Source organism: Uranotaenia lowii, chromosome 3 (genome assembly GCF_029784155.1).
Source record: "Uranotaenia lowii strain MFRU-FL chromosome 3, ASM2978415v1, whole genome shotgun sequence".
In the NCBI taxonomy this organism is placed as follows: Eukaryota; Metazoa; Arthropoda; class Insecta; order Diptera; family Culicidae; genus Uranotaenia; species Uranotaenia lowii.
In genome coordinates, this window is record NC_073693.1 from 201,120,442 (window position 1) to 201,147,691 (window position 27,250).

At 40.6% G+C, this 27,250-nt stretch overlaps 1 protein-coding gene across 1 annotated transcript; it reads right to left on the reverse strand.

Annotated features, from left to right (window-relative positions):
- Positions 1 to 14,511: 14,511 nt before the first annotated feature.
- On the reverse strand, positions 14,512 to 20,778 carry LOC129750684 (uncharacterized). Its single transcript, XM_055745685.1, has 5 exons — positions 20,718 to 20,778; positions 20,064 to 20,229; positions 17,045 to 17,309; positions 15,736 to 15,865; positions 14,512 to 14,677 (listed from the first exon to the last, which is right to left on the reverse strand). The coding sequence occupies exons 3-5, from the start codon at positions 17,174 to 17,176 to the stop codon at positions 14,631 to 14,633; spliced, it is 309 nt and encodes a 102-aa protein (XP_055601660.1). The 5' UTR covers positions 17,177 to 17,309; positions 20,064 to 20,229; positions 20,718 to 20,778; the 3' UTR covers positions 14,512 to 14,630.
- Positions 20,779 to 27,250: the final 6,472 nt, after the last annotated feature.

Consider the following 27,250-nt stretch of genomic DNA (forward strand, 5'->3'; position numbering starts at 1 on the left):
TCCGTTTACTTTCACTATTATCATTAGGATTTTTCCTCGAAATATTAAATATTTTGACGGAATGTGGAATTCAAGTGAAGGATACAGGTGAGGTTTACCGGTATCAATAAGGGACAAGTCAGAAAATTTAAACAATGAATTTCCTTGGAGGTTATAAAGCAAAATAACCCGTCATATAAAAATCAATTGAATTCGCTTCTTTCATTTGGTTCAATGCTTTATTAATAAAAATCATTTTATTTACTTTGATTAGCCTTTTGTGCACTGGTTGATTAAAGCAGCAGCAGCCGTCAATTGTGCGTTTGTTTCCGCAGGTTCCGGATTCAGGTTTTTCCTCTTGAGGGCACAAAAATGCGCGTTTTTTCTTCTATGTTCCTTGCTGTCACCATATAACCCGTTTGTGGTCTTTCACGCACCGGAATTTTCACTAACAACTTCAAAAATCAGGACGGAAAATTCGAATCGCGAGCAAAAACTAATCAAAACATAACAATTTCTACCATTTTGACAGATGTGTTCATTCGGTCGCTCACCTAGAATGAACCTCTGTCACTTTACTCGGATCGACTCCGGGAATAAGGTGACAAATCTCACGGTGACTCCGAGGTGAGGTGACAATCATCACGTCACGCGCGGCGCAGAATAAGGGCCAGAGAGGCGAATGGAATTAGACGAGGCAAAAAAAGGCGCGAGGCGAGAGCAACGATTGCCTGCTGTCCAAAGCCCGTTATATGAACGGCCATCGTCATTTCAAATTTGAACGTTGGCGAAAGAACTACAGAAGAAAATAGAATATTGTGATAAGTTGTGTGAAATCACATATTCGGACAGCAGGTAAAAATTCGCCATTTTGCTCTCGCCATCGACATCATTTAATATTTGGCCGCTATATTTAGGACCCCGCTGTTTTTGGATGAAATTTCAATCCACCGCTGAGTCGTCGCCGTTCAATCGGATTCATTACGAACCCACAAAAGAATCCGCCCTTAAACCGTTGCCGCTTTGGAGGTTACGTTCGCCGTTACAAGGAAGGCAACCCCATAGCTTCCGGATTTAAACCAGCCGTTGGTTTCGCCGCATCATTCCGTCGCTAGTTCGGGTGAGTTTCTCACTTGCGAACTTGATCCGGCCAACAACACTTCCGTGCCTGGTTCAGCACCCAAGGTGGGGCCAGGTACGCTCAACTTACCCCGCGACAGCCTCGCCTTCCGACATCTTCGTGCCTGGTTCAGCACCCAAGATGGGGCCAGGTACACTTAGCTTACCCTGCGACAGCCTCGCCTCTCGACATCTCCGTGCCTGGTTCAGCACCCAAGGTGGGGCCAGGTACACTGCGACTTACCCGTCGACTGCTCCGCATCTGCCGCTGGTCGCTAACCCAGAACGCCGCCAGCTACTTCGCCGCGTCGACGCTGTTGGACCGAGTTCGACCTCACCGAATCCAGGGTCGGACCAACCGAGGACCAGTACCAGGTGGTAGCCGTAACACAGGTCAGACCTATTGTTGTTATATTTAAAGTGGTGGAATTAAGCTTGGATTGTGCTTCCCAATAAAATTAAGTTTAAGCTAGAAGGTGGAGTTGTTTCTTCCTCCGGAAATTCTCTGCATTTTGCATTTTATCAGTAAGCTTGCCGACCCTAGGGATTGATTAGGGAATCTCTGGGACGCCTGCCGACTGACTAGTGGCTAGTCTTACACTTTGGCGCCCAACTAAAACTGCCTTACTTTGCAAATACATAGGCGATTCACCAGTATCCGTTGCAGAATTCTCTGGGAAAACATCCGAGCTTGCTTTTGTTCTATTGCACAGTAATTGGACAAATTGTAGCAGTATGGATAAAATTAAATAATTTCATTTTGTTTTACTTGAACATCCCTGAGTAGACCGAATGAACACCTAGCTGAAAATAGCCATCCCTGCAAAAGCCGATAATCATTCTATTTATAGAACTAATGAACCAAGAGTATAGCCGAGTAGGAGAGAAATATGTTGGAGAGTAAACAAAACTCTCGACGCACCCCATCGAGAGCGTGACGTCACGGAAAAACTCTTTTTCTTCGTAAAGCGGATCTGGGTGTTTTAAAGGGATTTGGCGAAACTTTGCTAGAGATATCGCCACCAGCTGATGCATGTCCGGGCGTTGACCCCACCAGATGATAGGTCTTATGGTTGTATTGGTAAGAATCGGGAATTAGAATCTACACCCGAGATCGGATATCAATATCTCGGGTTGGTTACCAGAAAAATATGTGAAAAAGAAGAGGGTTTTTCGTGAACATTCGTAATCGTTAGTTCGCTAACTATTACGAAGTTCCGGTCAGGAAATTAGATGACTGTTCTGATCTGAGGGCTGATGCAAGTACTCGATCACTTTTCCTTGGGCTGTGGAGTAGGCTGGACTGCAAGTTTTTTTTTATTTCGGGTCCGCATTTGTACCACAAGGTACTTTATAAAAAAAACGTGGGTTTTAATTTTTTTATAAAAATGTCTTTTTTAAAACCTTCCCAAAATAGAGTGCGATTAAGAGTGTCCTAAGTGCGAGCAATACCGTTGGGTGATAGCTCAAAGAGCAGAACACGGTAATTTTTAATGGTTTTTTGAGTGCGTTTTTCCCTGTAACTAATGTTTGAAACGGATCAGGTACGAAGCCCACGCGAGCCTACAAACATCATCACCACCTGGTCCAAGGAAATCCACTGCGGGTCGACGCAGACCGTTACCGCCGAAGCCACGCATCACGGCAGCGACGCAGTTTTCCCGACAACACCCGGCGACGACCATACCAGCATCGACAGCAGCAGAAACGACGGTCTGGGGATCAACCGAAAGTTAATTGAGGTTTGATTGCCCAGCAACGTGAGTACTCAAAACCATTTCTATATCATGCGCATGATCGGAATCCCATTTTGATTCCCTTTTTGGAAGTTAATCTCCCATATGAGCAAATAGCTCACTCGGCTACGTTCCCAGCTGAGGACCTAGAGGGCCCGGGTTCAATTCCCCTTACGGTATATTTTTTTATATACATAAAATCCATGGTCCACCGATGAGGTTGGAATAACCTCCGGTGGTGTTAAAGAAAAACCGCACCGTTTCCTTGTCAAGTTAAAGGAAACTTTAGGAAAAGCACTCTCAAACTACCGACAAATACCCCCATCCGGGGAAACTTTGGGAAGGTTTAGTATGCCTAGGCAGCGCTAGAGGCGCTAGTGATGAGTAGGAGAAATCTCTGAGGAGAATTAGTAGTATGTAGAGGAATGTAGAAGCCAAAACCACCCACCTAAATGTAAAATACACTCCTTACTAATCCTACAAACACCAACCACCACCATCAGAAAATGTAAATAAATTAGTTGTTGCAACAAACGTTTTTTGAGACCAAATAAACGATGTTTTTAATGAAAGGTTAAGGTTCACGTTTTTTTCGGTTGTTCGGTAGAGTAGAGTTTTTTTTTTTTGAGTTGGGTTGACTCTAGTTTGTTTCTTTTTCCATCCAACCCCTTTCCAGTTTCCGAAGCAATCCTGGGGAATTTGTTCGGGGAAAGTGGGTCCGCTGAAGACAATTCTGGAAATATAGTTTTTCCAGTCAGTTGATATTTTTTGGCCAACCGAACAACCAGTCTGAATTTTTGTAGATTTTTCGACCAATTAGTCGGGGATATTGATGGATGATCGACGGTTGAGGTCGGTAGGTTGAGTCTGATCTGGGCCAATACAATATACACCCACCCTATGTTGGGTCTCAAAAGCCGGGCAAGCTATCAAAAGGCGGCTGGTCTCCTCGGAGTGGCGCTTAAATCATCCGCTAACAACCCAGATCCCAATTCGCCCACTGCCTCCCGTTGCAGTGGCGCCCAACGTTTTAAAGGCACGAATAATCATAAGAGTTGGTAATTTTCTCATTAAGTTTTTTTCGGCTTAGAAAAATAAAATTTATTTTTCTTTTTGAAATTTTATTTTCATATTTTTTTTCTTATCGTCGCCTTATTTAATAGTAATTAGTTCTTATTATTTTAAAAATACAATTATTAGATTGTACAAACGGCTTGGGGAAATAGTTAATTTTTTTTCCTTCAAATATTTTTTCCCATATTTACATTTGTTTTCATATTTTTGGCTATTTTTTTATTTTTACATATCTTTAGTTCATTCATTTTTTTAAATATACATTTTTTCAAATACATATCATCAAGTTTATTTTTACCATTTGCTACGTTTTTGTTAATCATAAGTTCTATTGATTTAATTAAAAAAATGGATCGTTTTCCGTGTGCGGAACATTTAAACAACGAAGAGGTAAACTACGAGTTACAAATACGCGGTAGATTTGGGGACGTAACAAAGAGTCTCGATTTAGCAGGAAAGCAAAGGCTTTTACGAATGATTTTTCGCGATGACTTGTCTAAAAAACAAAACTACCAGTCAAGTGAATCAGTGTCTGATTATTTTTGCCTCCTGGGGGAACAGTTGTCCAGCATCGAGAAATCTATTCATCGGAAGAAGATGGATGCAAAAAATGAGTCCAGGTTGCTGCATTATTGGTATCGAGCTAAACGACTACAGGCAGCTTCGGAAGACCAGAAGAAGATGCGTAGGGATTTAGTTCGGCGGATCGAAAATGTGATGAGCGCAAATAAAGTGGTCCTTCCAACAACGCCCATGAAAGAGCAGATCCGGGAGCTTCTCAATCAAAATATTACAGCGCCGGGAACCAGTAACCACGAACAAACTGGAAACCCAAGGAATAGTCTAGGGACGATTCCAAAACCGACTGGAACTCCTGCGAGGACCGAGGTAAAGGATCCTGTGGACCAACGTCTCAGCCATATGGAGGAAATGATAACCGCCATGTGGACATTGATGTCAGACTCACAAGGAAACCGTACCAACTCCCACGAAACTCCAAGTTCTAGCAAATGGACACAACACCAATTGAACGCTAGCCCAACGGTTCGGAAAGGACATCTTGAGGACGACGAAGACGAAAGTGAAGAAGACGATTCATTTTACGATGCCAAGAGGGATAACAGACCCAGGGACAAAGACAGAGGATATGGCCAGAGCGATTCGGAATCGGAAAGCCATAGAGACTACAGGCCACGAACTCGGCATGGAGGTAGGGGGGATGATTCGCATCGAGTCGAAAAATGGAAGATCAAATTTTCGGGGGATTCTCGCTCACTTAGTGTTGAGGACTTTCTTTACAAGGTTGACAAACTATCCGAAATTGAAGGGGTTCCCAAAACTAGGTTGTTACGAGACATCCATTTGCTTCTAGAGGGATCGGCCTCCGACTGGTTTTTTACGTACATAGACAATTTCCACTCATGGGACAATTTCGAGAAGCTGATGAGAACCAGGTTTGGTAACCCTAACAAGGACCAAGGGATTCGTCTAAAGATTCACAATCGAAAACAGCAAAGGGGCGAATCTTTTATCGCGTACGTTACCGAGATCGAAAAGCTGAATCGTATGTTGTCGAGGCGAATGTCTAAAAGAAGAAAATTCGAAGTCATTTGGGACAACATGCGACATCACTATCATGACAGAATTTCTGTGGTAGATGTTGAAAATTTGGACCATTTGATAAAATTGAACCATAAGATCGATGCAACAGACCTATCCCTACAAGCTTCTTGGGACCCTCAGCCTCGGCGCGGAATCAATAACATTGATGTGGGTTCAGATCCAGAGGAAAACGAGAAGTCAGCAGACGTGAATGTGATGAACAGCCGTTCATACCATCAAATTTCGAAGGGGACGAATCTGTATCATCAGCAGACACCACCGCCGAAGACTTATGGACCACAACAACAAGCTAACCACCCACCCGTTTTCCAGCAGCAACAACAAGCTAACCAATCACCCGTTTTCCAACAGCAACAGCAATTTTCCAACAATCACCTTCCAACAAAAACCGCTTGTTGGAACTGTCAACAGGAAGGACACGGATGGAGAGATTGTTCGAGGCCAAGAGTAATATTCTGTTTTGGTTGCGGTAAACTTGGTCGCACCATTCGAACATGTGAGAGTTGTTCTACGAAAAATTACGCAAGAACAAGGCGCCAACAACAGGGAAACTAAAACAGGGGTTTGAAGTTGGGAATTCAAACATCCCTGAGCAAAATTGTGTTCCCAAAATTCCAGAATTCGACCCATTATTAAAAATTCATCATATTAGAATAAATACTAATAAATGTCCACATATCCGAGTTCAAGTATTCGACACTGAGATCAATGCTCTTCTTGATTCAGGGGCAGGGATAAGCGTAACAAATTCAGCGGAATTCGCTGAGAAGTACGGGTTGGAAATCCAACCTGCAGCAGTTAGAGTGAGCACAGCTGACGGAACGGAATACCGGTGTTTAGGGTACTTAAATTTACCTTTTCAGTACAAAGGCATAACTCGAGTTATACCAACAATCATCGTCCCCCAAATCTCAAGAAAGCTGATTCTAGGAGCTGATTTTTGGGAAAGTTTTGGAATCCATCCGATGATCGATGTCGGAAATGGACTCGAGAAGCTTGAAACCTCAGACACGGTACCAAACTCTCAAATCTGTTTCAACATCGAGCCATCAGATGAATTCCCTAACCTCACCAAAAATGACTCCGATAGTACACTCGATATTCCAACTTTCGATATACCAGAAGAACCAATCCCGGAAAATATAGAAACAGAACATGAATTACTCGAGCATGAAAGAGCTGAACTGATCGAAGCAGTGAAAGAGTTTGCTTTCACAGCGCCGGGGAAACTCGGTCGAACACATTTGATCGAGCACGAAATTGTGCTCAAAGATGACGCGAAACCACGAAATCAACCGGTTTACAAATGTTCACCGTACATTCAAAAAGAGATCGACGCTGAAATCGAAAGATTTAAGGAGCTAGGAGCTATAGAGGAATGTTATAGTGAATGGACGAATCCACTCGTGCCTGTCCGGAAGTCGAATGGCAAGATCCGAGTGTGTCTCGACTCCAGGCGAATAAACGCGATGACGGTGAAGGATTCCTATCCGATGCAGAACATGCAAAACATATTCCATCGTCTTGAGTCAGCCAAATACTTCTCCATCATCGACCTCAAGGACGCGTACTTCCAAATTCCACTGAAGAAAGAAAGCAGGAACTACACAGCCTTCAGGACCTCTAAAGGACTTTTTCGGTTTAAAGTTTGTCCCTTTGGGGTCACCAACGCGCCTTTTACGATGTGTCGTCTAATGGGAGCAGCTCTAGGGTTTGATTTGCAGCCTCATGTCTTCGTCTACTTAGACGACATAGTCGTCGCCACGAAGGATCTTGGCGAACACCTGAGACTGTTAAGGGAAGTCGCGAAAAGATTGAAGAATGCAGGTTTGACAATATCTCTTGAAAAATCACGATTCTGTCGCAAACAAGTGATGTATCTAGGGTACTTGTTGACAGACCGAGGCGTGAGTATCGATCAATCAAGGATTCAACCAATATTGAATTACGCTCGACCGAAATCCTTGAAGGATATACGCCGCTTGATGGGACTCGCCGGGTTCTATCAACGGTTTATTCCGAACTATAGTCGAATAACCGCACCGATAACCGATCTGTTAAAAAAGGAGAAGAAAATCAAGTGGACCGCAGAAGCAGAAACAGCGTTCCAAGAGCTGAAGTCTGTGCTGACTTCCGCCCCAATTCTAGCGAACCCAGACTTCACGAAACAGTTCATCATCGAATCGGATGCCTCCGAGAACGCTGTAGGTGCTGCGTTAGTCCAGGTCCAAGATGGGGAGACCCGTATAATAGGTTACTTCAGCAAAAAGCTTAGCGCGACACAGAAGAAATATGCAGCCGTAGAAAAGGAATGTTTAGGTGTCCTGCTAGCGATCGACAATTTCCGCCATTATGTAGAGGGCACTCGATTCAAGGTCGTTACTGATGCGCGAAGTCTTCTCTGGCTGTTCAAAATCGGAGCTGAATCAGGAAATTCCAAACTCCTCAGATGGGCTTTGCGTATCCAGTCTTACGATATTGAATTGGAATATCGCAAAGGGAAAAACAACATCACAGCTGATTGCTTGTCACGATCCATCGAAGCCATATCCGTAACAACACTCGATCCAGAATATGAGGAACTCATCAAGGACATCTCATCAAACCCGGAAAAGTTCAAGGATTTTCGCGTAATTGATGGGGAAGTATGGAAATACATCAAGTCTGCAAACCATCAGGACGATCCACGTTTCACCTGGAAACGATATCCACCACAAGCCGAAAGAAATTCCATTATCCAACAGGAACACAACAAAGCCCATTTCGGTTACGAAAAGACTTTGTTGGCCATCAAAGAGCGATTCCATTGGCCAAAGATGAACGCGGAAATAAGGAAATTCTGTAGACAATGCCTCCCTTGCCAAACCAGCAAAGCCGTGAATATCAATACAACACCTCCTATGGGTTCCCAAAAACCTGTTGAATACCCTTGGCAATTCGTCACTCTAGACTTCGTCGGACCTCTTCCAGCTTCCGGTAAAAACCGCGCCACCTGTCTGCTAGTAGCAACTGATGTGTTCTCCAAATTCGTGTTGGTGCAACCCTTCAGGGAAGCCAAAGCAGAACCACTAACCGAATTTGTCGAAAACATGATATTTCGCTTGTTTGGAGTACCGGAGATTGTTTTGACAGACAATGGTACTCAATTCACATCAACCAAGTTCACCAACCTTCTGAAGACGTACCATGTTAACCACTGGTTAACACCAGCTTATCATCCGCAAGTTAACAACACGGAACGTGTTAACCGGGTGATAACGACTGCGATTCGAGCAACGCTAAAAAAGGAACATAAACACTGGGCAGACGACATACAGTCAATTGCCAACGCAATCCGCACAGCCATTCATAACTCCACCAAACATAGTCCGTATTTTGTTGTTTTCGGCCGTAATCAGATATCTGACGGAAGAGAGTACGCAAAAATACGAGACAAACACCAGGCAGTCGAAAAAGATCAGGGAACTATAGTAGAGGAACGACAAAAACTTTTTGAAGAAGTTAGGTCGAACTTGGCAGCTGCTTACAAACGACACGAAAAGACTTATAATTTACGTTCCAATCAAAGTTGCCCTCGTTACATTCCCGGAGAAAAAGTTCTAAAAAAGGCTTTCGACCTTTCAGACAAGGGTAAGGGGTTTTGCAAAAAACTTGGGCCAAAGTATGAACCATGCGTAGTTAGGAAGGTCTTAGGGTCTCACACGTATGAGCTTGAAGATCAGCAAGGGAAACGAATTGGTGTCTACTTTGCTGATCAAATTAAAAAACTGCACACATACTCCTAACCAAAATCTAGTACAGCTATGTAGTTTAGTTTTGAACAAAGGACAACAAATCTTCAAGATGACAAAAATACCTACGGGTCAAAAATAACACACCAGTTCAAGTGAGCTTCGATGTCGACCAGATTGTCTTCGTTGATTCCGATTGAAGTACGAACTTAGCGAATATAGAAGTGGTAAAGTGATGACCTATCAGACATAGTACGGCGACAAGCACGAAGGTAGAATTACCTCTCCCAGGATCGACGATTTCTGGGTGAAAGAGCTCCTCTGCTTGCAAGAAAAATCACGCCGCGAAATCCGACGATTGTGGAGAAATAGGGATATGCCAAGTCTGAGTGAGAGCTTTCCAAAATCGGTCGACTTTGTAGTAGAATAATCTTCTACTAAATTGATGTATTTTGGAAAGTGATCTTCTTATTATTAAGAGCGAGCTGAGCCATGGATAGATGTCGCCAAGAAATGAAGCCAGGATGAGAAGCTATCTGATAACGGCTCAAGCAAAACCTTGACTGGGGTATTTCATGAAAAAAGAAACAGCAGTTTCTCCTAGCTAAAACCGGAAAACGACCCTTTCACAAAAACCTTGGATGCAGAGCAAACTGAAGTCCATCAGTCCACGATTGTGGAGAAATAGGGATATGCCAAGTCTGAGTGAGAGCTTTTCAAAATCGGTCGACTTAGTAGTAGAACAATTTTGAGATCTTCTACTAAATTGATGTATTTTGGAAAGTGATCTTCTTATTATTAAGAGCGAGCTGAGCCATGGATAGATGTCGCCAAGAAATGAAGCCAGGATGAGAAGCTATCTGATAACGGCTCAAGCAAAACCTTGACTGGGGTATTTCATGAAAAAAGAAACAGCAGTTTCTCCTAGCTAAAACCGGAAAACGACCCTTTCACAAAAACCTTGGATGCAGAGCAAACTGAAGTCCATCAGTCAGTCATCGTTGATTCCGAAAAAGTAATAAATTTTCTTGAAATCTGATGAGGTCAAGTTATGACCTGTAAAAAGTAGTGAATTTATTCACGAATAATAAAGCGAGCTAACCTCAGAAGAAATCAGACCAATCAATCGAAGCGAGGAGGAGATGCTGACCGAAACACGACCGAAGCGAGCGAGCATCGAACAACCACCATAAACGACGATTGTCACGTCATGTAAAAATTTTTGTAAAAAGTTTTTTTTTCTTAAAATTCATCCGCGCATTGTAGATATTTTTGTAAATAGTAGATTAGTTTAGATTATTAGTTTTTGATTCCTACGATCAGTCCTATTTTTCTTATTTTAGTTTTAGTTTTCTAATTTTAGGGTTAGTACTTACAGCTAGAATTTTTAAAAACTCACTCAAATCTTCGGATAGAATTTGATTTTCGCTTTTAAATTTCCATTTTTTAGTTTGCTTCGATTTTCCAGAAATTTTCCTCCATTTTCAAATAATTTTCCTTCCATTTCTGTTGTACATAAATCCATTTTCCGGTTTTCCTTTTGGCGAGCGTGCAGTCGAGCTAAAACATTAAAAATAGAATTAGTCGATAAAGTAGAGCATGGTAATACTTTTTTGTTAATTGAATTTTAAGTTACCTGGTTTTGATTTTGTTCGGCGAATCACAGTAGGAAAACTCCTCCACATTTGGGGAAAAACATAGGGTACGACATCCAGTCGACTTCCGGTTCCGTATAGTTCTCGAATTGCAGTGCAGACTCGGCAGATGGATCGACACAGTAAGGTCCCTTCTTCTTTTTCTTCGTACCATCACGACGGGTAGCTGGAAGAAGTTTTTTTTGGCTAGAACGAGAGAAAAAGAACTTATCAACTTACGGTTTCATTACGGAACGATGTAGGAAACTCTCCTGCAGCAGCCTATCACCATCGCCACGGATTTATGCGGATTTTCCAGCTGGTTATCACGATTTCCTTCGGAACAGATTTTTGGGCAGCAAAAATAATCACACGCGAACCACTTATGACGGTTTGTTTACGTTTGGTTTGATTTGTGTTAGTGACAGATGAGAGGTTCATCTCGTTTTGCTGGAGAGGAGAGCTCTGTAGTAGGGGTGCTCATGTTTTTCATGAACACGGAGTATTTTGGAAAATTTAATTGGACAATATTTCTTGAAAGTTTTTTCAAGGCAGATGTCCAAGCAAGTTTTTGTTGTAAGATTGTAGATTGGGATGATTTGTTTTGCTCAATACATTTTGAGGTTAAAATCAACAATTACATTCGAGTTTAGATTTGTCATTGGGTTTTTCTTATCGAGAGCATTAGATTCGTTTTTCTTGAAAGCTGAATTTTAAGGTTGAGTCTAGTTTGTCGGAAAGGAGTTTACAGTGATAATCTTTTTTAGGGTTTCCATTGAGGATTTTTTTCTCATTGTTTTCTGTTTTAGCTGATTTGCTGAGTAAAGAGAACAGTGAATGAAGTTTTTATATGATTTGTGCAGCAGTTTAGGAGAAGGAAAATTGTCATCAGTCACAGCACAAAGAAAGACCAAATGTAAATATTCAAGTTTTGTTCAGGAATAAGTTAATAGATCTTGTGTTGATGAAAGTGTTTCTTCAAGGTTACGTTAAGAATTTAATTTCATGAACTTTTTTTGTTTCTGCTGGAGACCGGAGTTCGACGAACATTGATGGTCAGTTACAGGAGTGATAATTCTTTCACTACCTGGAAATAGAGGAAGAGCCATTTAGTTGGTGATGAAAACATATGACCCCGGAAACATCAATCTTTTATAAAATTATTTTCGATTTAACCTTCGAAAATTTGATTGGAACAAACTACGTTAGTTCCAATCAAATTTTCGAAAATCTAGTGAGGAATGATGTAGCAGTATGGATAAAATTAAATAATTTCATTTTGTTTTACTTGAACATCCCTGAGTAGACCGAATGAACACCTAGCTGAAAATAGCCATCCCTGCAAAAGCCGATAATCATTCTATTTATAGAACTAATGAACCAAGAGTATAGCCGAGTAGGAGAGAAATATGTTGGAGAGTAAACAAAACTCTCGACGCACCCCATCGAGAGCGTGACGTCACGGAAAAACTCTTTTTCTTCGTAAAGCGGATCTGGGTGTTTTAAAGGGATTTGGCGAAACTTTGCTAGAGATATCGCCACCAGCTGATGCATGTCCGGGCGTTGACCCCACCAGATGATAGGTCTTATGGTTGTATTGGTAAGAATCGGGAATTAGAATCTACACCCGAGATCGGATATCAATATCTCGGGTTGGTTACCAGAAAAATATGTGAAAAAGAAGAGGGTTTTTCGTGAACATTCGTAATCGTTAGTTCGCTAACTATTACGAAGTTCCGGTCAGGAAATTAGATGACTGTTCTGATCTGAGGGCTGATGCAAGTACTCGATCACTTTTCCTTGGGCTGTGGAGTAGGCTGGACTGCAAGTTTTTTTTTATTTCGGGTCCGCATTTGTACCACAAGGTACTTTATAAAAAAAAACGTGGGTTTTAATTTTTTTATAAAAATGTCTTTTTTAAAACCTTCCCAAAATAGAGTGCGATTAAGAGTGTCCTAAGTGCGAGCAATACCGTTGGGTGATAGCTCAAAGAGCAGAACACGGTAATTTTTAATGGTTTTTTGAGTGCGTTTTTCCCTGTAACTAATGTTTGAAACGGATCAGGTACGAAGCCCACGCGAGCCTACAAACATCATCACCACCTGGTCCAAGGAAATCCACTGCGGGTCGACGCAGACCGTTACCGCCGAAGCCACGCATCACGGCAGCGACGCAGTTTTCCCGACAACACCCGGCGACGACCATACCAGCATCGACAGCAGCAGAAACGACGGTCTGGGGATCAACCGAAAGTTAATTGAGGTTTGATTGCCCAGCAACGTGAGTACTCAAAACCATTTCTATATCATGCGCATGATCGGAATCCCATTTTGATTCCCTTTTTGGAAGTTAATCTCCCATATGAGCAAATAGCTCACTCGGCTACGTTCCCAGCTGAGGACCTAGAGGGCCCGGGTTCAATTCCCCTTACGGTATATTTTTTTATATACATAAAATCCATGGTCCACCGATGAGGTTGGAATAACCTCCGGTGGTGTTAAAGAAAAACCGCACCGTTTCCTTGTCAAGTTAAAGGAAACTTTAGGAAAAGCACTCTCAAACTACCGACAAATACCCCCATCCGGGGAAACTTTGGGAAGGTTTAGTATGCCTAGGCAGCGCTAGAGGCGCTAGTGATGAGTAGGAGAAATCTCTGAGGAGAATTAGTAGTATGTAGAGGAATGTAGAAGCCAAAACCACCCACCTAAATGTAAAATACACTCCTTACTAATCCTACAAACACCAACCACCACCATCAGAAAATGTAAATAAATTAGTTGTTGCAACAAACGTTTTTTGAGACCAAATAAACGATGTTTTTAATGAAAGGTTAAGGTTCACGTTTTTTTCGGTTGTTCGGTAGAGTAGAGTTTTTTTTTTTGAGTTGGGTTGACTCTAGTTTGTTTCTTTTTCCATCCAACCCCTTTCCAGTTTCCGAAGCAATCCTGGGGAATTTGTTCGGGGAAAGTGGGTCCGCTGAAGACAATTCTGGAAATATAGTTTTTCCAGTCAGTTGATATTTTTTGGCCAACCGAACAACCAGTCTGAATTTTTGTAGATTTTTCGACCAATTAGTCGGGGATATTGATGGATGATCGACGGTTGAGGTCGGTAGGTTGAGTCTGATCTGGGCCAATACAATATACACCCACCCTATGTTGGGTCTCAAAAGCCGGGCAAGCTATCAAAAGGCGGCTGGTCTCCTCGGAGTGGCGCTTAAATCATCCGCTAACAACCCAGATCCCAATTCGCCCACTGCCTCCCGTTGCAAAATTGATACGATTTACACAGTTTTTAAAATATTTTGAATTACACAGAGGGGTTCTGTTGTCAGAGGAATGAGGAGAACAAAGATAGCAAAAAAGTAAACCGGAGAGGAGATAAATATTAACATATTCAAATTAAATTTTATGATTTTGGAGCATTTTGCTCAGTGTGTAGTGTTTTCGAAGGGAAATAAAAAGACCAGAAAAGGTAATAGTTTATTTCAATCTCTGTTCTTACTTATTTCTAGTTTTACTATCTACTATAACGTTTCTGTTCTTTTTATTTCGTTATTTCTTTGCTTGTTCTTTGGATTCTGTCATTTTCATTTAAGTTAATTTAAAAAAAATACTTTTACCGGCCAATATGGAAGAACATCTAAGAGCGCACTATTTCGCGCTAAACCCTGCTCATTTGTCAAGCGTTGAACTTGACCACGAATTGCGTGTGCGTGACGTCATCATGTCCGATCAATCCCGTACTAAGCAGGAACGCAGATTGCGTGAACTGCTAAAATCTGAAAAAGAGAATAAAATTGTTGACCATATAAATGTTTGTAAAAATGTGACTGACGAAATAAATACATGTGGGTTAAATTTACAAGAAACAAGAAACGCTTTAAAAGGTTCAAAAGCAAAAAAAATTCCTGATCAATTGCACAAAACGAAACTTCTACATATTCTATTCAGAATGGAGCGTCTTAAAGCACATACTCAGGGGGAAAATGATCTCAATAGCATTGCTATCATTGCTAATGAATGCATCAACCTCCTCAGTATGTTCTTTTCGATCGTGTCTCCCATCCAAGAGATTAGGCAGCTAGAGCTCAGTAGGATCAACGAAAGTGCTCAGCCTCTCATTGAGGGTTATGCTGATAATGAACAGCTAGATGACGAGGTTGAAAATGAAGTACATTATGGTATTGATCCTGAACATCGCAATGTTGATCAGGAAAAATTAGAAGAAATGTTAGACGCAAAAGACGAGGCGATTATTAAGCTTGTGGGAGAAAATGAACAATTAAAAACTACGGTTAGTCAATTACTCGAACGTATTGCTGCCTTAGAAAAAGCACGCGAGAAAAATGAAATTGAAACTATGAAAAACATCAAACAGAACAGTAGCTCTATTAGGTCAGAATCTGGCGAAAAGCAGCATTTAATGAAACCGAAAAACTTTGAGGATTGGGTTAGGCATAAAGGTGGCTCACTACCAAGTCTAATCGATTCGGACGTGGTAGTAAAAAAGGATCGCCTACCCATTCATAAATGGTCCATACGATATGACGGAATGGACAATGGGAGAAAAGTTAACGAGTTTCTAAAAGAAGTTCAATTTAATGCTAAGTCAGAAGGATTTTCTGAAGCAGAACTGTTTGCGTCTGCGCATCATCTATTTACCCGAAAAGCTAGAGCATGGTTCATGGAGATAAACGGTTCAAACGAATTAGGCTCTTGGGAGAACCTCGTTACTGAACTCAAGAACGAGTTCTTACCAATCGACATGGACTATCAGTACGAAAGACTAGCTAACGCGCGTAGGCAGGGTAGTCATGAAAAATTTCAGGATTATTACCTGGATATGGTCCGCATTTTCCGGGGAATGTCAACACAATGGGATGATAGTCGCAAATTCCAAGTCCTGTTCCGGAACACCAGGGAAGACTGCAAAACAGCAATGCTCGCCGCAAACGTAGATTCGGTACCTGCAATGAAAACATTTGGTAAGAAATTTGATGCTATAAACTGGAAAATTTATGCAAGAAAAGAGTCCCGATTTGGGGGGAGACCGAATGCCCAAATCGAGGAGTTAGACGATCAAATGTATCAATACGAAAATCAAAATCGGTTTGGGGGGAGATCGAATGCCCAAATCGAGGAGTTGGATAATCTGAGGTATCAATACGACAAAGTATCTCGATTTGGGGGGAGATCGAATGCCCAAATCGAAGATTTAAAAAACAAAAATTATAAATATGAAGAAGTATCACGATTTGGGGGGAGACCGAATGCCCAAATCGAAGATTTCGGTAACCAAAAGTATGAATATGATAAAGTATCTCGATTTGGGGGGAGATCGAATGCCCAAATCGAAGAGCTAGACGACCAAAAGTACTATCACGAGAAGGTATCCCGATTTGGGGGGAGATCGAATGCCCAAATCGAGGAGTCAAGTGATCAAAACAATAAATACTCAAATAGATACAATCAACATAGAAACGTTCAAAATAACAGAAATGAAAATTATCATAAAAAACAATATTTTTCAGATCCAAAATCGAATTTTCATAAAACGGCTTTTCCACATCAACAGCGCAGGGGAAATAGGAATATTGATCAAAACCCGAATTATGAAAATTCAAAATTTCCGTCCGGGGGAGACCCTACACCAGGTCCAAGTGGAACTAGCGCAATCCAGAGGATTGTAAAGGCGTACATCCCGATTAAAAAAGGATGTTTCAATTGTCACGAGGAGGGGCATGGTTTTAAGAACTGTGGGAAGCCTCTCAACATTTTCTGCTACGTTTGTGGTTTTCCAGGTTTTACATCGTCCGACTGTCCATACTGTGAAGTAAAAAACTTCAAAAGGACTGCTCAATGAGGCAGAGCAGTCAATTATCTTCTTCAAGACCTCTTACTTTACTTCCTGAAGATCCTACGGTCTATCTCCAGCAATTGGGTTATTCTAGGGTAGTTAATCGGACTAAAGTTGACGAAATTGCTTCGCTGCTCGTCAAACTTAGTAATGATGCTAGGCCTTTCACGAAAATCCAATTGATGGGGATAGAACTGATTGGACTTCTGGATAGTGGTGCTGCACGCACTGTAGTGGGCATCGGTGCTAAAAGAATAATAAAATCGTTAAATTTAAAACTGGAACATACCTCGATCAATTTAAAGACCGCTTCCGGGGAAGATCTGGAAATACTAGGGTGTGCTGACATTCCAATTTCCTTCAACGGCGCCACCAAAATCTTGAACGTGCTATTTGCTCCGAAACTGAAACGTCGATGCATCTTGGGGTATGACTTTTGGAGAAAATTCGAAATCTCCCCATCGATCCGGGATCAGCCCATGGAGGTTTTGGACGACGGTGTCCACGACATCTTGGAATTGGAAGAAGAGCTAACCAACGATCAGAAACGCAACCTAGAAAAGATAAAAAATATGTTTATTAACGCAGAACCAGGAAAATTCGGAAAAACAAATGTTTTAGAACACGTTATCGAATTTAAAGACGAGTATAAAGATTCTCCTCCAGTGAGACAAAACCCATACCCTTGGAGTCCGACTATCCAAGCCAAACTTCACCAGGCGTTGGATAATTTGCTCAGGGATGGAATTGTCGAACCGTCGAGTTCTGATTGGGCACTTCCGGTTATACCAGTGGCAAAGAAAGATACTTCGGAGGTAAGAATTTGCCTCGACGCACGCAAGCTCAATGAGCGTACGAAACGGGATGCGTACCCGTTGCCACATCAAAACCGGATTTTGAGTCACCTTGGTCCAGTCAAATTTCTTTCTACCATAGACTTGTCTCAAGCGTTTTTTCAGATCCCGTTACATCCGGATTCCCGGAAGTACACGGCATTTTCCGTCCCAGGCAAAGGCCTGTTCCAATGGACTCGCTGTGTCATGGGACTTTGTAACTCACCAGCAACCTTGAGCAAGTGTATGGACAGGATACTAGACCACGGTGCACTCGAACCGGCAATTTTCGTCTACCTCGACGATATTGTCGTTGCTACCCAAACTTTTGAGGAGCATATCCAGAGGCTTGAGGATTTGGCCAAACGTTTAAGAAGGGCAAACTTATGTATAAACGTCAAGAAGTCAAAGTTCTGCTGCCAAGAGTTGCCGTACCTTGGGTACATTTTGTCCCAAGATGGTTTGCGGCCTAATCCCGATCGCGTACAAGCGATCGTTGGATATCAGGTCCCAAAATCAATCAGACAACTTAGGCGATTCCTCGGTATGGCCAATTATTACCGACGGTTTATCCAGAACTTCAGCCAGATCACAGCACCTCTTACCGACTTATTGAAAAATAAGCCTAAGAGGGTGCAATGGACCTTGGCAGCAGACGACGCCTTTCGTGCCATCAAAGAATGCCTCATATCGGCACCAGTGATGGCCAATCCCAATTTTTCACTCCCGTTCACCGTGCAAACTGATGCCAGCGATAATGCTATCGCTGGTATCCTCACGCAGGTACACGACGGAGAAGAGAAGGTAATAGCGTTCCATTCAGAGAAGCTCAAAGGAGCTGAACTGAATTACCACGCGGCCGAGAAGGAGGCTCTGGCCGCGCTTCGTAGTATTGAGAAGTTTAGGGGATATATTGAGGGAACCAAATTTATTTTGGTAACCGATTCTTGTGCCCTAACTTTCATCATGCGTGCGAAGTGGCGGTCATCCTCCCGATTGAGCCGGTGGTCGATCACGTTGCAGCAGTATGATTTAGAAATCCGCCACAGAAAAGGAAAAGAAAACGTTGTGCCAGACGCACTATCGCGCTCAATAGAAGCAATAGAGGCTGAGATAGAAGACAGTTGGTACAATAATCTGCTTTCAGAGGTTCAGAAGGAACCTGAAAAATACGTAGACTTCAAAATACGCGAAGGTAAGCTGTACAAATTTGTGGCAGCGAGAGCCGATACTATGGATTACCATTTCGAATGAAAACTCTGCGTTCCAGCGTCTAAGAGTACTCAAATTTTAGAAACCGAGCACGAAAATAATCTTCATATAGGCTACGACAAATGTGTTGAAAAAGTAAAACGTCGCTATTACTGGCCGCGTATGTGCAGCGACATACGCAAGCATATTGCCCGATGCATTGAATGCAAAATAAATAAACACTCTACAGTAGCAAGCACACCAGAAATGGGGAAGCAGAGAATTGCCACAAGGCCCTTCCAATTAGTTTGCATGGATTACATTCGATCCCTCCCACGGAGCAAGCAAGGTAACAGTCACTTGTTAGTCATCATGGACATCTTCTCCAAGTACTGCCTTCTTGTTCCAGTGAGAAAGATATCGAATCTTAATCTATGCAAAATTTTGGAAGAGCAGTGGATTAGGCGGTTCTCTACTCCCCAAATTATAATTTCGGACAACGCAAGTACGTTTTTGTCCAAAGAATTTCAAAATTTTGTAGCGAAATATGAAATTCAGCATTGGACAAATGCTAGACACAGGAGTCAAGCTAATCCTGCTGAACGGCTGAATCGTACCATAAATTCAATGATAAGGTCTTACGTCAAAACGGATCAGAGTTTATGGGATAGTAAAATATCTGAAATAGAGTATATTTTAAATAACACAGTTCATTCGTCGACCAAATACAGCCCACACTGTATTGTTTTTGGGCATGAAATCATAGCCAAAGGCTCCGAACACCGGCTAGAACCTTCCGTCGATTTGAGCGACGAAGATCGTGTGGAAAAACTAAGCAGAATAAATAAGAAAATCAAGGAATTGGTTTTTGATCAACTCAAGAAAACTCATGAAGATACAAAGAGGCGGTACGATCTTCGCCACAAACGATATTCGCCTACTTTCAACGTAGGTCAGAGAGTTTTTAAGCGCAGCTTCCGACAGTCGTCAGCTGGCCAAAAGTTTAACGCAAAACTAGGGCCACAATTTGTGCCGTGCGTAGTCGTTGCGAAAAAGGGCACAAGTTCGTACGCGGTCGCAGATCTGAATGGCAAACCACTCGGGGTTTTCTCCGCCGCGGATCTCAAAGCATGAACAATAAAAAAAAACCGTTTGAACGTATTCATTCTAAATCTTGAAACAGTGTTAGGAGGCTTTCTGTGTACGTTAAAATATTGTCAAAAAAAAAAAAAAAAGTTTATGTTCTTACTTCTGAGGGTTCGTAAAAAGTTTAAGAAAACTCACCTGTATACTGGAGAAAAGACATCCGTAGAATATCCAACATCCTTGTTTTCTCTAGTCTTCGGACTCTTTTTGGAAAAACGCCCTCAATCTGTGGTGATTTTAGTGTGTGCTGTCCTAATATGATTGTTGTGTTTATGTAGGCCATCATCATCATCGTCATTACCATCTAGTAGGGATGTATAATAGTTTGGTAACCTAAAATGAAAATTAAAAAAAAAAAACAAATTACGTTTCTCAAATACATTGTGTTAGTTAAGTTAGTTTATAAGTTAGTAAATTGTGAAAAAAAAAAAATGTTATTATTCGTCAAAGTCAAAACTAAAAATCAAAACAAAATACCATCACACAGTCATTAGCAAATTTCTGAACAGGTCAACGAAAGGAAAGGGAAAGTGTAAAACAAATATGGGTCAAAGGTCAGTCAAGGTCAAGGTTATGACGTCACACAGCCACGTTAGAAATTTTTTTTACTTACCCGCAATCACCGAAGTTCTACCCGACAATTCTCAAGAATCTTGAGTCAAGATATACCCCAGAAAACCAGCACACCTTAATGTAATAAGGAACTATCGGCCAATAGTTCCCTAAAAACAATAAAATATGATGGTTTTCTCAAGTGCGCACCTTGAGAATTGCCGGAATAAAACTTCTTACCTTCAGCCACATGTTCCTTCGATGACGATTTCACTTTCGTTTTGATAGCATCTGATGTTCTTCCTTTTCTTTTGCTTATTTCCATCATCCAATTGTGGCATCTGTCAAACTACTCCGACAAATCCATCTGACAGCCAAAATTCGAGCACTTACACTGAATAAAAAAGTATCAGTAGTTTGAATGAATCCGTACTCCGACTCCGACAATAAATTCAGTTCTGTTCATTGGTTATGCTTCTCATGACTGTGATAAATTTGTGCGTTTTTGTAGCTCCATTTTAATTTTAATTCGTTTTTGTTATTTATTTTAGTTTTTAAAATTTGTAATATTTATTTTAGCTTTAACTTGTTTAATTTTAGATTTGGAATTTGTAATCAATATTAATCTTCAACTATCAAGCTTTCTGTATAATGGAATTGAGTTGTGGGAGTTATCAAGTCCCTGTGGCTTGATATTTAATCGCTGGAGACCGGAGTCTAACGACGCTGATGGTCAGTACAGGACTATATGTCCCGAAACAGAGAGGAGTCGGTTTTACCGATGATGATAACTTATGACCCCGATACTCCAATCACACTCTTGGAAACTATACACGTTTTCCTCTGAACTTTGTCAATCGGGATCTAGTACGTGCGGTTCAAAATGTTTTATCAGCTACCGTAAAGCTCGATCAATTCAACCCGTGCGCAGTAAAACAAGTGCAGTGCTGGTTCAGAGCTATGTGTTATTGGTGTAATTGTTTCTGATTTGCAGTGGTTCGTAGGAAAAAATATTTACTTCGTAAATATTTTTTTCCCAAGCAGGGGGAGAGTGTAAGCGTTGCTAGTCTCTCTAAAGAGGTCTCAGCGATTTTGTTCGTAGTTTGTAGTTTTATATGCAGTGAATATTTTGGGGGTTGAACTATTCCTCTGGAAGGCGAAAACTTCCACGAAAAGCACGCAGCCATGAGCACCAGTTCCACTACTCACCACTAGAGACCGCAAGCTACCCAGCAGAGCGAAAAAGCGAATCGAAATAAAGAGAGGCGAATGGAATTAGACGAGGCAGAAAAAGGCGCGAGGCGAGAGCAACGATTGCCTGCTGTCCAAAGCCCGTTATATGAACGGCCATCGTCATTTCAAATTTGAACGTTGGCGAAAGAACTACAGAAGAAAATAGAATATTGTGATAAGTTGTGTGAAATCACATATTCGGACAGCAGGTAAAAATTCGCCATTTTGCTCTCGCCATCGACATCATTTAATATTTGGCCGCTATATTTAGGACCCCGCTGTTTTTGGATGAAATTTCAATCCACCGCTGAGTCGTCGCCGTTCAATCGGATTCATTACGAACCCACAAAAGAATCCGCCCTTAAACCGTTGCCGCTTTGGAGGTTACGTTCGCCGTTACAAGGAAGGCAACCCCATAGCTTCCGGATTTAAACCAGCCGTTGGTTTCGCCGCATCATTCCGTCGCTAGTTCGGGTGAGTTTCTCACTTGCGAACTTGATCCGGCCAACAACACTTCCGTGCCTGGTTCAGCACCCAAGGTGGGGCCAGGTACGCTCAACTTACCCCGCGACAGCCTCGCCTTCCGACATCTTCGTGCCTGGTTCAGCACCCAAGGTGGGGCCAGGTACACTTAGCTTACCCTGCGACAGCCTCGCCTCTCGACATCTCCGTGCCTGGTTCAGCACCCAAGGTGGGGCCAGGTACACTGCGACTTACCCGTCGACTGCTCCGCATCTGCCGCTGGTCGCTAACCCAGAACGCCGCCAGCTACTTCGCCGCGTCGACGCTGTTGGACCGAGTTCGACCTCACCGAATCCAGGGTCGGACCAACCGAGGACCAGTACCAGGTGGTAGCCGTAACACAGGTCAGACCTATTGTTGTTATATTTAAAGTGGTGGAATTAAGCTTGGATTGTGCTTCCCAATAAAATTAAGTTTAAGCTAGAAGGTGGAGTTGTTTCTGCCTCCGGAAATTCTCTGCATTTTGCATTTTATCAGTAAGCTTGCCGACCCTAGGGATTGATTAGGGAATCTCTGGGACGCCTGCCGACTGACTAGTGGCTAGTCTTACAAGTTTAAATGCTTCATTTGTAAGGAAGAAGGGCATTTGAAGGTCAATTGTCCAAAAAAACAGACCAAAAGTGGTGGACCAAGTGCAAGTAGTGCTAACAATGTTGTTGAAACCAGTGAAAACCAGAAAAAACTAGAATCGATCTCGTACGCTAATGCAGTGAAAACAGTTGGGAACCTTACGAATGAACGTGTGGAAGAAAAATCGGAAAAGCTACAGTTGAACATGGAGGTGCTCAAGTCATCGAGAGATGAATCTAGCATCGCAGTACCCCGGAACGAAGCGGAACATGAGCAAGAGATGGGATCTGAAACGAGTGACGAAGAGATGGAAACATCGAATACGGAGAAGGTTGGAGAGAAACTCTGTAAGCAGCCATTACTCAGCGCAGAGAGGTCGACTTCGGATACGGATGGTGATGCGAGAGGATTCCGTACTATCGAGCGAAGTAGGAAGAAGTTGTATAAAGCAGGTGGTGTTGATTCGATAAACCCTTTGCAGATTATTGCGAAAGCATCACAAGAAAGAGGTAATAATATGGAGAGATCGGTTGCGAGAACCAGATCACGCAGTCGGGTAGATGATGAGAAGGTGAAGTCTAACAAGTGAGATGATCCAAACTCACGCAGACGTTTTTTGTATGATGACTTGGGTGGGAAATGAGCTGACTATGTGTTTATGTTTTGTGTTTGGTGACGGTTTTGGTATTTGATGTTCTGTGTTGTTCCATTTCGTGATTGATTCAATGCAACATGATCTTTACAAGAAAGATAGCTTCCATCAACTTAAATTCAATCACGATAAATGTTAAAAAGCAATTACTAAAAGAGTTCATTATACTTAATGATTTGGATGTTATTCTGCTACAAGAAGTCGCTTTCAATGATTTTGGGTTTCTTCCGAGTTTTCATGCTTATGTGAATAGCCAAGACAATGTAGGAACTGCAATATTGGTAAGAAAAACTCTTGATTTTGCTGAACCTTTGCTAGATCCCACTGGGAGAATTTGTTCGATTATTTTGGATAATATAAATATAATAAATGTTTACGCCCACTCAGGATCTCAAGGAAAAAAAGAAAGAGAAGTTTTGTATAGAGAAACAATTGTTCCACATTTGAATAAGTTTAATGCTAAATGGACTCTTGTGGGAGGGGACTTCAATTGTGTTTTAGATGCTAAAGATAGCAGAGGTCATTCTAATCAGTTTTGCAATGGCTTACGAGATTTTGTAAATCTCTTTAAATTGAAAGATGTTGGTCAAAATGATCACCGTTACACATTTTATAGATTATCTTCTGCCTCGAGGCTGGACAGATTCTACGTTGACTCTGATTTTTCTATACGCGTTGCAAAATTTGAAACATGTCCCCTTACCTTTTCTGATCATCACGGAATAATATTAACGTTTAGAATTAATCCTGACGAAGTTGCTCCAGTGTGGGGACGTGGCTATTGGAAGATTAGTGATCACTTGTTGAGAAATGAAGCCTGCTTTCAAGATTATAAAAATACCTACTGTGACTTGAAAAAAAGAAAAAAATACTGTAACAATTTTTCTGAATGGTGGTCATATGATTTCAAATCAAAGACCAAACAATTCTTTAAAACGAATTCTTTTGTTTTAAACCAAAAAAATTCAATTGAAAAAGCTAAACATTTCCGAAAACTTGATGAGCTGATGAAAAGACAAGCTGAAGGAGAAAACGTATTAAATGAGATGAAAGAAATTAAAACGGCCATTCTATCAGACGCACAAACACGCATTTCACACTACATAAGTCGTTTCCAGCCATCCACCATGCTTGAAAATGAAAAGCTAAGTATTTTTCAAATGTCAAAGATTCTGAAACAGGACACTCAAAAGCTTAAGTTAAGGTTAGACTCGAACAATAATAGGGACACGAAACAAATAGTTTTTGATTACTTCAAAGAAAATTTTAGAGGTAAGCCTACACTTTCAAATCCACCGAATCGATTTGAAAATATCAGTAAATTTCTGTCAAATGATCAAAATGAAACCCTTATGGCCCCTATCGAGGAAGAAGAACTGAGAAAAATAATTAGAAATTCAAATAAGAAGAAAACACCTGGACCAGATGGTCTAACATACGAATTTTATGATCAATATCTAGAATTGCTTAAAGATGATATGCTGAAACTCTTCAATGGTTTTCTTAATGGAACAATAATGATGCAAGAAAACTTTGCGAATGGTGTGATCAAGCTTATTCATAAAACAGGAAACTTAAACGATCTTGATAACTATCGACCCATCAGTTTATTGAACACTGATTACAAAATTTTTGCCAAGATCATTGCTAATAGATTATCAAATTATACCCAAAATCTCCTAGGTGAAGGCCAAACAGCCGGTGTTGGGAAAAAATCTTGTATCACCAATTTGGATCGACTAAGAACATTAATTTTAAAAGCACAGCAGTCTAAAACAGTCAAATACGCGATTTTAACGATTGATTTGCAAAAAGCTTTTGATTCAGTGAATCATTCTGAATTATGGAATGTTTTACGTCAATTCGAATTCTCACAGCAATTTATTAAAATGATGAAAAATCTTTATTCAAACGCTACTTCGCAGGTTATGGTCAACGGCTCTCTAACTAATTCCTTTAACATTCAAAGATCGGTGAGACAAGGCTGTCCTTTATCAATGATTTTATTTTCATTGTATATCGAACCATTGATACGTCGACTAAGTGATAACCTTCGAGGTATTTTGATAGATGGAAATTTTCATAAAGTATTCGCGTATGCTGACGACCTAACTTTGGTTATTCGAGATGATAAAGAATTTGACTTAGTTCTGCAAATAGTATCCGATTTTGAAATGACAGCTGGAATCAAACTAAATGAAAAAAAATCAGGATTTTTGCGTATAAATAATTGTTTGCTGGGGCCACAACAAATCGCTGAAAAAAAGGAACTTAAAATTTTGGGAATTACTTTCAAAGAAACATACAAAGAAATGGTTGTATCGAACTATGAAAAACTGATTAATGTTCTGAAAAACACGAGCCGAATACATAATTCGAGGAAATTGAATTTGATGGAAAGAGTTTTAATTCTCAACACGTATTTATTATCGAAATTATGGTACGTTGCCAAAGTTCTTGCTCCTGATAATGTCCACCTTGCACAAATCAAAAAATTCTCAGGATTTTTCTTATGGAACTCCCATTTCTTCAAAGTTAATAGGAATCAGCTTTATCTGGATTACTGCAAAGGAGGTCTAAAACTTATGGATCCTGAAAGTCAATGTAAAGCTCTCTTTATCAGAAGATTAATAACACAGGATGATTCTAGATGTGATCATTATTTCCTAAAAAATGATTTAAGAGGCTTAACAACAAACTCTAAAAAGTGGATTAACACAGTCATTTTCCCACAAGATATAATTTATACAAATCGTGAACTTTATGAAAAATTCATCAATGATCTACAAACAAAACCACAGATTGAAGAAAAATATCCTGAAATATGGTGGGAGAGTATATGGGAGAACATCAGTAAAAACTATCTAACTTTCGAAGCGAAATCATGGGTTTTTCTTGTTTTTAATGACGTTATTGCTAACAAGGTTAAATTGTATAACTATACTAACAGGGTTGAAAGTCCGCTTTGTGATTTGTGTGGTAAACCTGATACTAATATTCATAGAATTAAACAATGTGTGAGATCTGATGTTGTGTGGAATTGGGTTAAACAAATTGTGAACGTTAACTTCAAGTTAAATCTAAACTCGCCTGATGAAATCTTGTACAATGGAGTTTCCGATAAAAATTGTAAAAAGAAAGCAGTTCTGTGGTTAGTAGTTGAAGCAATAGCTTATAACATTGTGCATTTCAAAAATCCTAGTTTGTATAGCTTCCAGAAAATTATTAGGGATTATAGATGGAATAACAGGAAGATATTTGTACATCATTTTAAATCATATCTTGATATATGTTGAGGCAACAATTGTCAAGAAAGATTTACCTATTTACTACTAGTCCTGTATGAATGTTTAATACTAGATGTGTTGTATGTAGGTTAAGATATGTTTAAATAAAGTTTAATTTAAAAAAAAAAAAAAAAAAAACAAAAATGACAAAAATGACAAAAATGACAAAAATGACAAAAATGACAAAAATGACAAAAATGACAAAAATGACAAAAATGACAAAAATGACAAAAATGACAAAAATGACAAAAATGACAAAAATGACAAAAATGACAAAATGACAAAAATGACAAAAACGACAAAAATGACAAAAATGACAAAAATGACAAAAATGACAAAACTGACAAAAATGACAAAAATGATTAAAATGACAGAAATGACAAAAATCACTAAAATGACAAAAATGACAAAAATCACAAAAATGACAAAAATGACAAAAAAAAAACAAAAATTAAATGTTTTTTAGCGTAATAAATAATAATTCATTATTGAATGAAAAAAATGATTGC